The sequence below is a fragment of the Heptranchias perlo genome, unplaced genomic scaffold (genome assembly GCF_035084215.1).
Source record: "Heptranchias perlo isolate sHepPer1 unplaced genomic scaffold, sHepPer1.hap1 HAP1_SCAFFOLD_217, whole genome shotgun sequence".
Lineage (NCBI taxonomy): Eukaryota > Metazoa > Chordata > Chondrichthyes > Hexanchiformes > Hexanchidae > Heptranchias > Heptranchias perlo.
Genome location: NW_027139231.1, coordinates 210,180 through 223,785, shown reverse-complemented (window position 1 = coordinate 223,785; position 13,606 = coordinate 210,180). Strand labels below are relative to the sequence as shown.

The window sequence follows — 13,606 nt, the reverse complement described above, 5'->3', positions numbered from 1 at the left end:
GGGACACGATGGGCCGAATGGCCTCCTTCTGTGCCGTAAATTTTCTATGATTCTGCGACTCTATTTGGTAAATATCCCTGTAATGTAAAATTCCTTTCAAGGAAGAATGTTTCATCTGAGCAGTGATTAGGTTTAATGTGACTGCTAATTATTGGTGTTTTCCAGTGTCTGTGCGATTATTATTCCCTGGAATTACCCGCTCATGATGCTGGCGTGGAAGAGTGCAGCGTGCCTGGCCGCTGGCAACACATTAGTATTGAAGCCAGCGCAGGTAACTCAGCACCAATTTAATTTAATATTATCTCCTTTTTGGGTTAATTTGTCAGCAGACAGGGCAGGTTAGTAGTTTACTGTCAGTACTTTGCTTATGATGCTGTCTAACCAGCCCCAAAGATCTACACAAGAACAGCTTGACATGATTGATCTCCATATGGAGGAGGGGCCAAATTTTACCTTCACTAATGTCCCGGCAAACCCAGAACTCACCATGCGGGGACTGCAGGAACCAGCAAGAATACTTCAACTGTCTCGGTTAATTCAAGTTTTAAAACATAGAATCATAGAGTCATACAGCACAGAAAGAGGCCATTTGGCCCATCGTGCCTGTGCCGGCTCTTTGAAAGAGCTATCCAATTAGTCCCATTACCCTGCTTCTTCCCCATAGCCCTGTCATTTTTTCCCTTCGAATATTTATCCAATTCTCTTTTGAAAGTTATTATTGAATCTGTTTCCACCGCCCTTTCAGGCAGTGCATTCCAGATCATCACAACTCGCTGCGTAAAAAAATGTCTCCTCATCTCCCTCTGGTTCATTTGCCGATCACCTTAAATCTGTGTCCTCTGGTTACTGAGCCTCCTGCCACTGGAAACAATTTCTCCCAATCTACTCTATCAAAACCCTTCATGATTTTGATCACCTCTATTAAATCTCCCCTTCACTTTCTCTGTTCTAAGGAGAACAACCCCAGCTTCTCCAATCTCTCCACATAACTGAAGTCCCTCATCCCTGGTACCATTCTAGTAAATCTCCTCTGCACCCTCTCCAAGGACTTGACTTCTTTCCTAAAGTGTGGTGCCCAGAACAATACTCTAGCTGAGGCCTAAGCTGTGTTTTATAAAGGTTTAGCATAACTTCCTTGCTTTTGTACTCTTATGGAGGGAAAAATTCGATAAGGGCCGTTTTCGGGCAGGGGTAGCGTGATGCACTACCACCCCACGCCCGATGGCCCCTACGCAGGCAGCATGTGAACTTCGTGCTGCCTGCTACTGACCGTGAAATCTCCGTGCAGCCAGCGCAACCCGCGCTGCACGGAGAATGAGGAAGTTGGAAATGGGGCGTGCACTGCGCACGTCATCGGCAGCCTGCACCTCTTAAAGCTGCAGGTGCACATTTCAAATGGCAGGTACACAGTTTACAAGGAGGAGGGAAAGATGGCCACGAGGATAGCGGGACTGGCACGAGAGAAGGCTCCACGCTTCTCTGATGATGCACTCGAGGCCCTGATGGAAGGGGTGGACGAAAGGAGGGCCAACATGTACCCGCAGGGTGGCCGGAGACCCTCCAGACTGCAGCTCCGCAGGCATTGGCAGGCTGTGGCCCAGGAAGTCAACGTCAGGAGCGTTGCGCCACGCACGTGGGTGCAGTGCCGAAAGAAGTTCAATGATTTGACACGAGTGGTCGAGGTGAGTGAATGCCAGTGTCAAGTGGCACATCCTACCAACTGCACCACTGCTCCACGCATCACACTCCCTGTCACCCACCCACCAACAAACACTGTCCATCCATACGCAACGCTGCACTCGGCATGCTGCATCTCACCCGCACATAGTACCACACTTGCAGGCCACACAACCACCACTCTCATGTTACACAAACTGACAGCTATTCAACCATGACAGGCACATCACCTACCCACCTTGCAGGACACTCACTGACACACTGTCCTCTGTCTTGCAGGAGAAGGTGGCGTAAAACAGCCGGCAGCAAGAGGGACCTGAGGCTGGACGGGCACGTCTACATGTCCTCACCCCCCTAGAGGAGACTGTGCTTTGGATCATTGGGCGGGTCATCGCTGCAGCCGTCACAACATGCCATGGAAGTCCCGGTGAAGGGGGTCTCTGCATATCTAATGCTCCTTCGTGTTTCCCACATCTCCCTCCTCCCATAATCTTTTCTAACTCACGTGCTGCAGATGCTGTCAGCACGCACGTCTTACTTGCTCCTCTCCCCACTCCTTAACTCAACCTGTTTCCCTTTGTCATTGCAGACCCAAGAACACATGGCGCCAGCCGAGGAGGAGGAGGAGGAGGAGGGGACACTGAAGCCACACCGTCACTCAATTTGACACTTGTTTCCACCAGCTCAGAGACTGACACTGTGCGTCCTTTAGAGGTTAGGTTAGAGGAGGGATCGGCACATGGTGAGACACCGAGCACAAGTGTACAGGAGCCGGGGCGGGGGGAACGGATACCACAGGTGCCAGCTCGCCGGAGGGCGAGGTCGCTCACTAGTTCTGCTGCAGAGGAGTCAGATGAGGACTTCGATGGGCCAGGCTACAGAAGACGGCTGATGGGTGTACACCAACAAATGCTTGGGGCACTGGAAAGCCTGCGCACAATGAGAAGGGGCATGGAGGAGTCCAGCTCCAACTTGGCACAGGGCTATGTGCAGAGCTTGGTGCCCATCCTTTCCCACATGGAACGGGTGGTCACCTCCATCAGCGCACCTGTGGAACCCACCATGATGCAACGTCTGATGACTGATGTCACAGCTTCCATTGCAGCACAAACATCTGCCATCTAAGGTCTGACTACTGCATATGCAGCTCAGACTGCTGCTTCGTGGGTCTGGGGACCAATGTGGAACGGGGCTTCCAGGGCGTCACAGCACTCCAGCAATCCGTTCTCCAGCTGATCGCCAGGATTGCTGAGGCACCGCCCTGGGAGAGTGGCCGTGGAGCCATGGCAGTCGGACCTGCTGTCCTCTCTCAGGACAGCATTCTTGCTCCCACCTCTACCACTCCGCCAGTGCCCCTGTTGTTGCCTATCGGCCAGCCAGGCCAGACTGCTGCAGCCCATGCTGAGATGGTGCAGTCTGAAGCCGGGCCCTCCTGGCCCAGAGCTGCTCGAGGTCGTCTTCCAAGGCCATCTGGATGCTCCTCAATTGAAGGCCAGCAGCCTCCCACCACCCATGCTCCAGCCACTGGGGAAGCACCTCGTAGGAGCACTGGGATAGGTAAAAGCACACGGACAACAGGCACTAAGGGAATACACAAGGGTGAATAGTTCTGTTATGTTTCCATAGTTTATTCATTGATAAATGAGACTTTGAATTTACATTTGGTGGTGGTTTTTATTTGTGCGATGAGCTGAGGGGGAAACCAATGTGTAAACAGATGGAGGGCGATTTGATTGTCTTGTGGGAGGGGAAAGGTGGAGAGTGTAGGACTGTTGGTGAGTTGGGGGATGTAGTTGACATTATTGATAGCGGGCATGGATCAGGCGAGCACGCAGAGCCCTTACAGACAAGGCGTGTGGTTCCTGTTGCACCCTTGCATCTGCTCCACTTCCTCTTCCGGCTCCACCCCCTCCTCCTACTCCTCCGCCTCTCCTCCACCTCCTCCTCCTCCTCCTCCACTTCTGGCTCAGGGTCTTCTCCGATCATTGGTGGCAAAGGCTGGTCCCTGATGATGGTGAGATTGTGCAGCATGCAGCAGACCACCATGAATCTGCCCACCTGCTCAGTGAGGTACTGCAGGGCTCCTCCAGACCAGTCCAGGCAGCGGAAGCGTTGTTTGAGGAGGCCTATGGTGTGCTCCACGATGTTGCGTGTGGCAACATGCATCTCATTATAGGCCTGCTGTGCACCTGACCGGAGTCATGAGCCACGTCATGAGGGGCTAGCCCTTGTCGCCCAGTATCCAGCCTTTGACTTGCCGAGTCGGGTGATAGATTGCTGGCACGTTGGACTGCCATATGGTGAAGGCGTTGTGACTGCTCCCAGGGTAGCGGGCATCGACCTCCGTGATTCGATGCGTGTGGTCGCACACCAGCTGCACATTGAGGGAGTGGCAGCCCTTTCAGTTGATGAAGGCAGCTGAGTTGATGTGTGGGGCACGCAGGGTAATATGCGTGCAGTCAGTGGCACCCTGCACCATGGGTGAGCGAACCCCCGTGCTCGCTCATTCTGCTTGTCTCTGTGGAGGGGGAAGGTGATGAACCTGCTCCTCACGTGGTACAGTGCGTCTGTGACCTCCCTTATGCAGCAGTGCACTGCATACTGCGAGATGTTGCACATGTCACCAGCAGAGGCCTGAAATGATCCTGAGCCGTAGAAATTCAGCACCACGGTGACCTTCACAGCCACAGGCAATGCTGTCCTCGCCCTGCTCTGGGGCTGCAGTTGTGGCCGCACCAGTTGACAGATCTCGGTCACGGCTTCCTTGGTGAACCTCAGGCATCGGATACAATCCTCCTCGGTCATGTTGAGGTAAGAGAATTGATCCCAGAAGGCCGTCATTGGGTAGGGCCTCCTTCTCAGTGCCCTGCGCCTCCTCGTCCTCCAGCTCCTCACAGCTTGACCCGCTAGGCGTGGCCTCTCTGCATGCTCCCAGTCATGCTCAATGCCCAGTGGGAGCCCTAGCAGACTGCCCATGGTTGGCAGGAATGTTGTTCAACACGGTTGTATCTTTCCAAACTGTAAGGCAGTACCTGCCAAACCACTCTCAATGTACTCTAGGAACTCTGAATAAGAATAGGGAGCTTCAAAAAACACTTCCTACTCCACCAGCAGCCAGAAGCAATAATCCAGCAACTAACCTGCAACACCCGCATGGTCCCTTTAAATAGCGCTGGTGGGGGGTCCTCCAGGCACTGAAAGATGGTTGGGGTTAAGACTGTGCGTTGAGTTGAGCGTTAAGGTCCAAAATGGTGTCTATCACTTTAAATCAGCGTTGCACACTGATTGCACGCACTTTCTCCCTACTTTACATGCTGCCAGCATTCGGTATTTGCGCGTGTGCTAACTCCTGTAGCAAGATGGCGTCCGGCGCACATCACGCTGGAAACGTACGTGCGTATCGACGCCATCTTGGATGTCAGAGAGCCCGTGTAGCGCCGAAACAACAGGCACTACACAGCCCAATTTAGCGCCCTATTACTCCATTACTAAAGTCCAGGATCCCATATGCTTTTTTAACAGCCTTCTCAACTTGTCCTGCCATTTTCAAAGATTTGTGCACATACACCCCCAGGTGTCTCTGTTCCTGCACCCCCTTTAAAGTTGGTTCCCATTTATGTTAGTTGCTAATCTATTCTCATACTCTCTCTTTGCCCCTCATTCCCCTTTTTAGACCTCTTCTGTACTTTCTGTATTCAGCTTGGTTTCCTACTGTATTATAAACTTTACATTTGTCATAAGCCTCCTTTGTTTCATTTTAATCTCTATATCTTTGGTCATCCAGGGAGCTCTAGCTTTGAATGCCTTTCCTTTGCCCCCGGTGAGAATTTGTCTACTCTGTACCTGAACCATCTCCTGCTGAAAATCCTCCATTGTTCAATTACTGTTTTGCCGACCAATTTTCAATTCCACTCCACCTGGGCAAGATCCCTTTTTAACTCACTGAAATTAGCCCTCCTCCATTTAAGTATTTTCACATTGATTGTTCCTTGTCCTTTTCCATAACTATTCTAAACCTAATGATATTATGATCACTGTTCCCCAAATGCTCCCCCACTGAAACATGCTCCACTTGCCCCACTTCATTCCCCAAAACTAGATCCAGCACTGCTTCCTTCCTCGTTGCTCTGCCTGCCTCTTCCTACCCTGCCGGATGGCCACCCACTTACTGTCCTGAGCTCTCTGTAGCTGTCGGGTGATTACCCCCTGGAATGTACGATCCAGGAGATTTTCAGCCTCCTATATGCCCTGCAGTGATTCCAGACACTTCTCAAGCTCAGAAACCTTGAGCTCGAGCAGCCGGAGGTACTTCCTGTACACATGGTCACCCATGGTCACCTGGAGAGTCCTGGAGTTCCCACATGGCGCAGGAACTGTAGGCAGCAGGTCCCAGCTGTCCCATCATTCTATTTAGAGTCTACTTATATTAAAATATATATCATGTTATTTATATGTTTTATCTTAGTACCCCTTTAACTCCAATCACTATTTCTTTATTTAATATTTATGCATACCACACTCTTATTTAGGTTACAATTACCCCCAGGTTCCCCCCGGGCGAGTTAGGTTACAATTACCCCCAGGTTCTCCCCGGGCGAGTTAGGTTACAATTACCCCCCAGTTTCCCCCCCGGGCGAGTTAGGTTACAATTACCCCCCAGGTTCCCCCCGGGCGAGTTAGGTTACAATTACCCCCCAGGTTCCCCCCGGGCGAGTTAGGTTACAATTACCCCCCAGGTTCCCCCCGGGCGAGTTAGGTTACAATTCCCCCCAGGTTCCCCCTGGGCGAGTTAGGTTACAATTACCCCAGGTTTCCCTGTGATGACTGTCTGTCTGGGTTTTATTCCATCCCAGGTGACTCCACTGACTGCGTTGAAGTTTGCCGAGCTAGCAGCACAAGCTGGCTTCCCGAAAGGAGTCGTCAATATTCTTCCTGGATCAGGTGAGCTGCCAAACTCCTCCCTCAATGAAATCAATAAGCTGTAAAATATATTTTGGGTGCGGGGAGGCTTGTAAGTGAATGTTGGCGTAGCCCCATGCAGTACACACAGTGAGGGGCTTTATTCTTTACATACCCCCCATACTAAGACCTGCAGGAGGAGAGACCAAGTGGAATTGATGTACTTCCTCAGGGAAGGGAAATCAGATGAAACCCCCAGTGAATGGAAACGTGGCAAACAGAGACTAGCCGTGGAATTGTATGGAGTGAGGAGGGAGCAGGACAATGACTGAACATTTAAAAAGTAAAGTTAGAATAAAGCTTGCCATGGAGAGAAGGAGTTCCCTTCTACCCCATAAGGGGAGTTGTTTGAGGCCACTGTCAGTGCTGCTCACTGTTATGGTACCTTAGCAATGATTTTCCTTTCGAGCATCTCTCACCCCTCAATGGGGAGCGTGCTGAAGCCTTTGTGGGACATGATGGTCTGGAAGTCCGTTCACATACGGCACCACCAACCCCCTCGATCAGTGCAGCCATTCTATTGCTAAATTAACCATCTCCATAGCAATCTGTGCAGCTAATTAATGGCAGGTTTATCCTGCAGTTCAAACTGCTACAAATCAGAATGAAACTACACAAATTCGTTATTAATGACATTTAACAGCTGTCAAACTACGTTTATAGTCTGAGCATCACAAGCATTTTCTAACTTTTCACATTTAACCCTAGGCGGCCTTGTAGGACAGCGGCTGTCTGAACACCCAGACATACGCAAACTTGGATTCACAGGATCCACCCCAATTGGAAAACAGATTATGAAAAGGTACATTTAACAGTTGTTCTCTGGTGGAATCATATAAAACACATTTTCTGTTTAAAACCTATAGGTCCCGATGGAACAGATTGTGAATCGTTTAGATTGACTCCAGTTCTATAGATTATTTGTTTGACAATCTGTACCAGGTGTCCGATCTACTTTCCTAACGAATTTTTAGCCCAATCCCAATGGATTTAGCGCTTTAAATACTGGACATTTTGGGGTTCTGCAACTTTCTAGCATTCATGAAACATACAACAAATATGCGTGTTTTTCAGAACCGTCTGTCGATGATTTGGATCATTTCTGAATTAGCTGCCGGTTACAACTTGTCTCCTGCATTTGCAGCACTGGTGTACTATTGGCTCACAAAGATATACACTGGTATACAATTGGCTCACAAAGATATACACTGGTGTACTATTGGCTCACAAAGATATACACTGGTGTACTATTGGCTCACAAAGATATACACTGGTATACAATTGGCTCACAAAGATATACACTGGTATACAATTGGCTCACAAAGATGTACACTGGTGTACTATGCTCCTGTGTGAAACTACCTCCATGCAGAAATATAAAGAAAAACATCCAAGTGCTTGACATCTGGAATAAAAACAGAAAATGTTGGAAGTACAAAGACTGGGTAATAGATAAAGGATCTATACCCAAAGCATTAACCTGTCTTTTCTTTTTTCAGATCTGACAGCTCTGCTGTGTATTTCCAGCGTTTTCTGTTTTTACTACAATTATACAATTATGGAGCCTCTCCTCAGTAGTGTGGGTCAGATTGAAACAGAAATCTTCTTTCTGATAGAATCAGTTCCTGCAAAAATAGATGGTTATTGGAGAAGAATGTTACACTAGTCTTGAACAAGCGATAATAACTGATCTTTAACATCCGTTTAACAGCTGTGCTTTGAGTAATCTGAAAAAGGTCTCTCTGGAACTGGGTGGGAAATCTCCTCTCATCATCTTCAGTGACTGTGACCTTGACAAGGCTGTGAGAATGGTGAGTGCTGTCTAACGCATCCCAGTCACTCCAACTCTGCTGTGTTCTCAGCATTTCGGAGAACAAGAACTGATCCCAATTCTTGCTCACCGAATATAGCAATTCTCTTAATGTAATTCTAACCTTTCCTTCCCTGCAGGGTATGGGAGCAGTATATTTCAATAAGGGAGAGAACTGCATTGCAGCTGGCCGGTTGTTTGTTGAAGAGTCTGTCCATGATGAATTTGTTCGGCGAGTGGTAAGTCACCATGAAATTCTTAGTGTTCTACAGCACAACAGAAAGGTGTAAGATCTATTAATGCACAATGTTTGTTTGTAGCAGTCCTATGTTATACGTCCCATCCTGTTATTATACAGGTTGAGGAGATTAAGAAGATGAAAATTGGTGATCCTTTGAACAGGTCAACAGATCATGGACCACAAAACCATAAAGCTCATCTAGAAAAGCTGCTTGAATATTGTGAAATCGGAGTGAAAGAGGGGGCGACCCTGGTTTATGGCGGGAAATCCGTTCCAAGGCCTGGTATGAAGGCCTTTACTTTATAGAAATGGATTCAAAGAGCAAGCTCAAAATGTTTCCTGTTTAATTTTCTTATGATTCAGTTGAACAGTGTTTAGTGCTCTCATTTTCACACTCACCTTTCAAATTAAATCGAAGGCAGGAGCAGTGTCTGATATGGAAAAACAAAAGTCTGGATGACTATTAGGAGATAAAATGCAATACAGAGCAAAGTGTGTGTACTGCCAGCAGGACAACAGTTAAACCATATTGGGGGGGCTTTTCAGTGCTAATGAGAGAGCAGTTTGCAACTAGGCTTTGTGTGAAATGGACTGAGTGGTCTAACTATTATGTGGGCAGTTTATTTGAGTTAGTAATGGCTAATCAAGATACACAAAGGACGCGTGATACAAAAACAAAACCTATAGAAACGAACAAATGGTTTACTCTTGTGCAAAATGGATATTTTGATGAATCTACATTTTACTTTCTCCATTTTCTGAAATTAAAATCCAAATTTTGCCAAAAGTCGTTAATGTGCAGATAGTAGATTGACTGCTGGGTATAAAAATCCACAGTAACAACTGTCACATTATCTTAACCCAAAATCCATTAGTTCAGTAGATGGGAGGAGGAGGCTGTGTGAGGCATTGAGTCCTTTCACCTGAGGACAGGACATGAGTTCAGGTACAATCTATATTGTAAGGCCATGGATGAAAGTCTCCTCTCAGATGTCAGCCTTGGCTCAGTGGTAGTGACTCTCACCTCTCATATTTATTATTGCTCTAGGTTTCTTCATGGAGCCAACAGTATTCACTGATGTGGAGGATGACATGTTCATTGCCAAAGAGGAATCATTTGGACCAGTGATGGTCATTTCTAAATTCAAAGACGGGTGAGTTAGATGTTAAATTGTACCTACTGACATGCTGAGTGAGCAGGAAGAGGTTATGGCCAGTACTGTACTATACATCGAGGGGCTTTTTAATATAATGTTACAGGTACAACCCACAGTGCACTCTATACCTTCTGATATCCCTCTGTTTTTTATCATGGGCCATGCAGTGAATGATTGGGAAGGGCAGAATGTGGGGAGAGGCCAGTCAGTCTAACCTTGGTGGGCAAATTATTGGAATCAATTTTTTGAAAAGATAACAAGGAGGTTCGATGACTGTAGTGCATTTGATGTAGTGTAGATGGATTTTAGCAAGGCTTTTAACAAGGTCCCACATGGCAGACTGGTCAAAAAAGTACAAGCCCATGAAATCCAAGGGAGAGTGGCAAGTTGGATCCAAAATTGGCTCAGTGGCAGGGAGCAAAGGTCGACGGGTGTTTTTGTGACTAGAAGGATGTTTCCAGTGGGGTTCCGCAGGGCTCAGTACTAAGCCCCTGGCTTTTTGTGATATATATTAATGATTTGAACTTAAATGTAGAGGGCATGATTAAGAAGTTTGCAGATGATACAAAAATTGGCTGTGTGGTTGATAGTGAGGAGGAAAGCTGTAGACTGCAGGGCTTGTACTTTTTTGACCAGTCTGCCATGTGGCACCTCATCAAAAGCCTTGCTAAAATCCATCTACCCTACATCAAATCCACTATCCTCATCGACCCTCCTTGTTACCTCCTCAAAAAATTCAATCAAGTTAGTCAGACACATAAGAAATAGGAGCAGGAGTAGGCCATCCGGCCCCTTGAGCCTGCTCCGCCATTCAAGATCATGGCTGATCTTCTACCTCAATGCCATTTTCCTGCACCATCCCCATATCCCTCGATGCCTTTAATATCTAGAAATCTCTGTTTTGAATGTATTCAATGACTGAGCCTCCACAGCATTCTGGGGTAGAGAATTCCGAAGATTCACCACTCCCTGACTGAAGAAAGTTCTAAATGGACTACCCCTTTTTCTGAGACTGTGACCCCTGGTTCTAGACTCCCCAGCCAGGGGAAACACCCTCCCTGCATCTACCCTGTTGAGCCCTGTAAGAATTTTGTGTTTCAATGAGATCACCTCTCATTCTTCTAAACTCCAGAGAATACAGGCCTAGTCCACTCAATCTCTCCTCATATGACAATCCCGCCATCCCAGGAATCAGTCTGGTGAACCTTCGTTGCACTCCCTCAATGGCAAGTATATCCTTTCTTAGGTAAGGAGACCAAAATTGTACACAATACTCCAGGTGCGGTCTCACCAAGGCCCTGTGTAGTTGCAGTAAGACATCTTTACTCCTGTACTCAAATCCTCTTGTAATAGAGGCCAACATACCATTTGCCTTCCTAATTGCTTGCTGCACCTGCATGTTAGTTTTCAGTGATTCATGTACAAGGACACCCAGGTCCCTTTGAACATCAACATTTCCCAATCTCTCACCATTTAAAAAATACTCTGCATTTCTGATTTTCCTACCAAAGTGGATAACTTCACATTTTTCCACATTATATTCCATTTGCCTTGTTCTTGCCCACTCACTTAGCCTGTCTATATCCCCTTGAAGCCTCTTTGCATCCTCCTCACAACTCACATTCCCACCTAGTTTTGTGTCATCAGCAAACTTGGAAATATTACATTTGGTTCCCTCATCCAAATCATTGATATAGATTGTGAATAGCTGAGGCCCAAGCACTGATCCCTGCGGTACCCACTAGTCACAGTCTGCCAACCTGAAAAAGACCCGTTTATTCCTACTCTCTATTTTCTGTCTGATAACCAATTCTCAATCCATGCCAGTATATTACCCCCAATTCCATGTGCTCTAACTTTGTTCACCAACCTCCTGTGTGGGACCTTATCGAAAGCCTTCTGAAAATCCAAATACACCACATCCACTGGTTCCCCCTTATCTATTCTACTAGTTACATCCTCAAAGAACTCCAATAGGTTTGTCAAACATGATTTCCCTTTCATAAATCCATGTAGATCATCAGATCCTTGGGATTTATCGACTTTCAGTCCCATTAATTTCTCTAGTACTATTTTTTTTGCTAATACTAATTTCTTTCAGTTCCTTATTCTCGCCAGACCCTTGGTTCTCCATTATTTCTGGGAGGTTTTTTGTGTTTTCTTCCGTGACGACAGATACAAAGTATTTGTTTAATTTCTCTGCCATTTCCTTATTCCCCATTATAAATTCTCCCGTCTGTCTGTAAGGGACCCACATTTGTCTTCCCCAGTCTTTTCCTTTTTACACACGTATAGAAGCTTTTATGGTCTGTTTTTATGTTTCTTGCTAGTTTACTCTCTGTCTATTTTCCCTTTCTTTATCAATTTCTTGGTCCTCCTTTGCTGAATTCTAAAATGCTCCCAATCCTCGGGCTTACTGCTTTTTCTGGCAACTTTATATGCCTCTTCCTTTGATTTAATCCTATCTTTAATTTCTTTTGTTAGCCACGGTTGGACCACTTTTCCTGTTGGGTTTTTGTGCCTTAAAGGAATATATATTTGTTGTAAATTATGTATTAATTCTTTAAATGCTAGCCATTGCCTGTCTACCATCATACCTTTTAATGTAGTTCCCCAATCAACCACAGCCGACTTGAGCCTCATACCTTCGTAGTTTCCTTTGTTTAGATTTAAGGCCCTAGTTTCGGATTGAACTACATCACTTTCAAACTGAATGAAGAATTCTATCATATTATGGTCACTCTTCTCTAATGACTCCTTTATAACAAGATCATTAATTAACCCTTTCTCATTGCACAATACTGAATCTAAAATAGCCTGTTCCCTAGTTGGTTCCTCAACATACTGATCTAGAAAACCATCTCGTCTACATTCCAGGAATTTGTCCTCCACAGTATTAGTGCTAATTTGGTTTGCCCAATCTGTATGTAGATTAAAGTCCCCCATGATTACTGCATTATCCTTGTTACATGCACTTCTATTTTCCTGCTTTATACCGTGCACTACATTACCACTACTGTTTGGCCTATAAACAACTCCCACCAATGTTTTCTGCTCCTTGCTGTTTCTTAGCTCCACCCAAACTGATTCTACATCTTGATTTTCTGAGCCACGATCCTTTCTCACCATTGTACTAATTTCATCCTTTATTAACAGCACCACTCCACCTCCTTTTCCTTTTTGCCTGTCCTTCCTAAATGTCGAATATCCTTGAATATTCAGTTCTCAGCTTTGGTCACCCTGCAGCCACATCTCTGTAATGGCAATTAGATCAGACCCATTTATTTCTATTTGTGCCGTCAATTCATCTACCTTGTTGTGAATGCTGTGTGCATTCAGATAAAGTGCCTTTAATTTTGCCTTTTTAACATTTTTTCCTATTTTGACCTTATTTGCTGCTGGCCTTTGTTTCCGCTGCCTTCCAATTTCACTTACTACTTTTCTGTCTTCCATTTCCAGTTTTGTTACTCTCCTGTCTGAATCTCCTCTTAGGTTCCCATCCCCCTGCCAAGTTAGTTTAAACCCTCCCCCGGGAGCACTAGCAAACCTACCCACAAGGATATTGCTCCCGACCCTGTTGGGTCCCACCTCCCCCGGCCTGTACAGGTCCCACCTCCCCCAGAACCGGCCCCAATGCCCCAGGAATCTAAAGCCCTCCCTCTTGCACCATCTCTCCAGCCACGCATTCATCTGCTCTATCCTCCTACTTCTATACTCACTAGCGCGTGGCACTGGGAGTAATCCGGAGATTATTACCCTTCA

General features: G+C 46.5%; 1 protein-coding gene across 1 annotated transcript in view; it reads left to right on the top strand.

Annotated features, from left to right (window-relative positions):
* LOC137310107 (mitochondrial 10-formyltetrahydrofolate dehydrogenase-like) overlaps positions 1–13,606 on the top strand; it is a 151,677-nt gene that overhangs the window by 79,932 nt on the left and 58,139 nt on the right. The window contains exons 15-21 of the mRNA XM_067978066.1: positions 166–271; positions 6,531–6,618; positions 7,345–7,438; positions 8,348–8,447; positions 8,587–8,685; positions 8,805–8,970; positions 9,736–9,841. Of these exons, the coding sequence (XP_067834167.1) occupies positions 166–271; positions 6,531–6,618; positions 7,345–7,438; positions 8,348–8,447; positions 8,587–8,685; positions 8,805–8,970; positions 9,736–9,841 (759 nt within the window). The remainder of the gene's footprint in view (positions 1–165; positions 272–6,530; positions 6,619–7,344; positions 7,439–8,347; positions 8,448–8,586; positions 8,686–8,804; positions 8,971–9,735; positions 9,842–13,606) is intronic.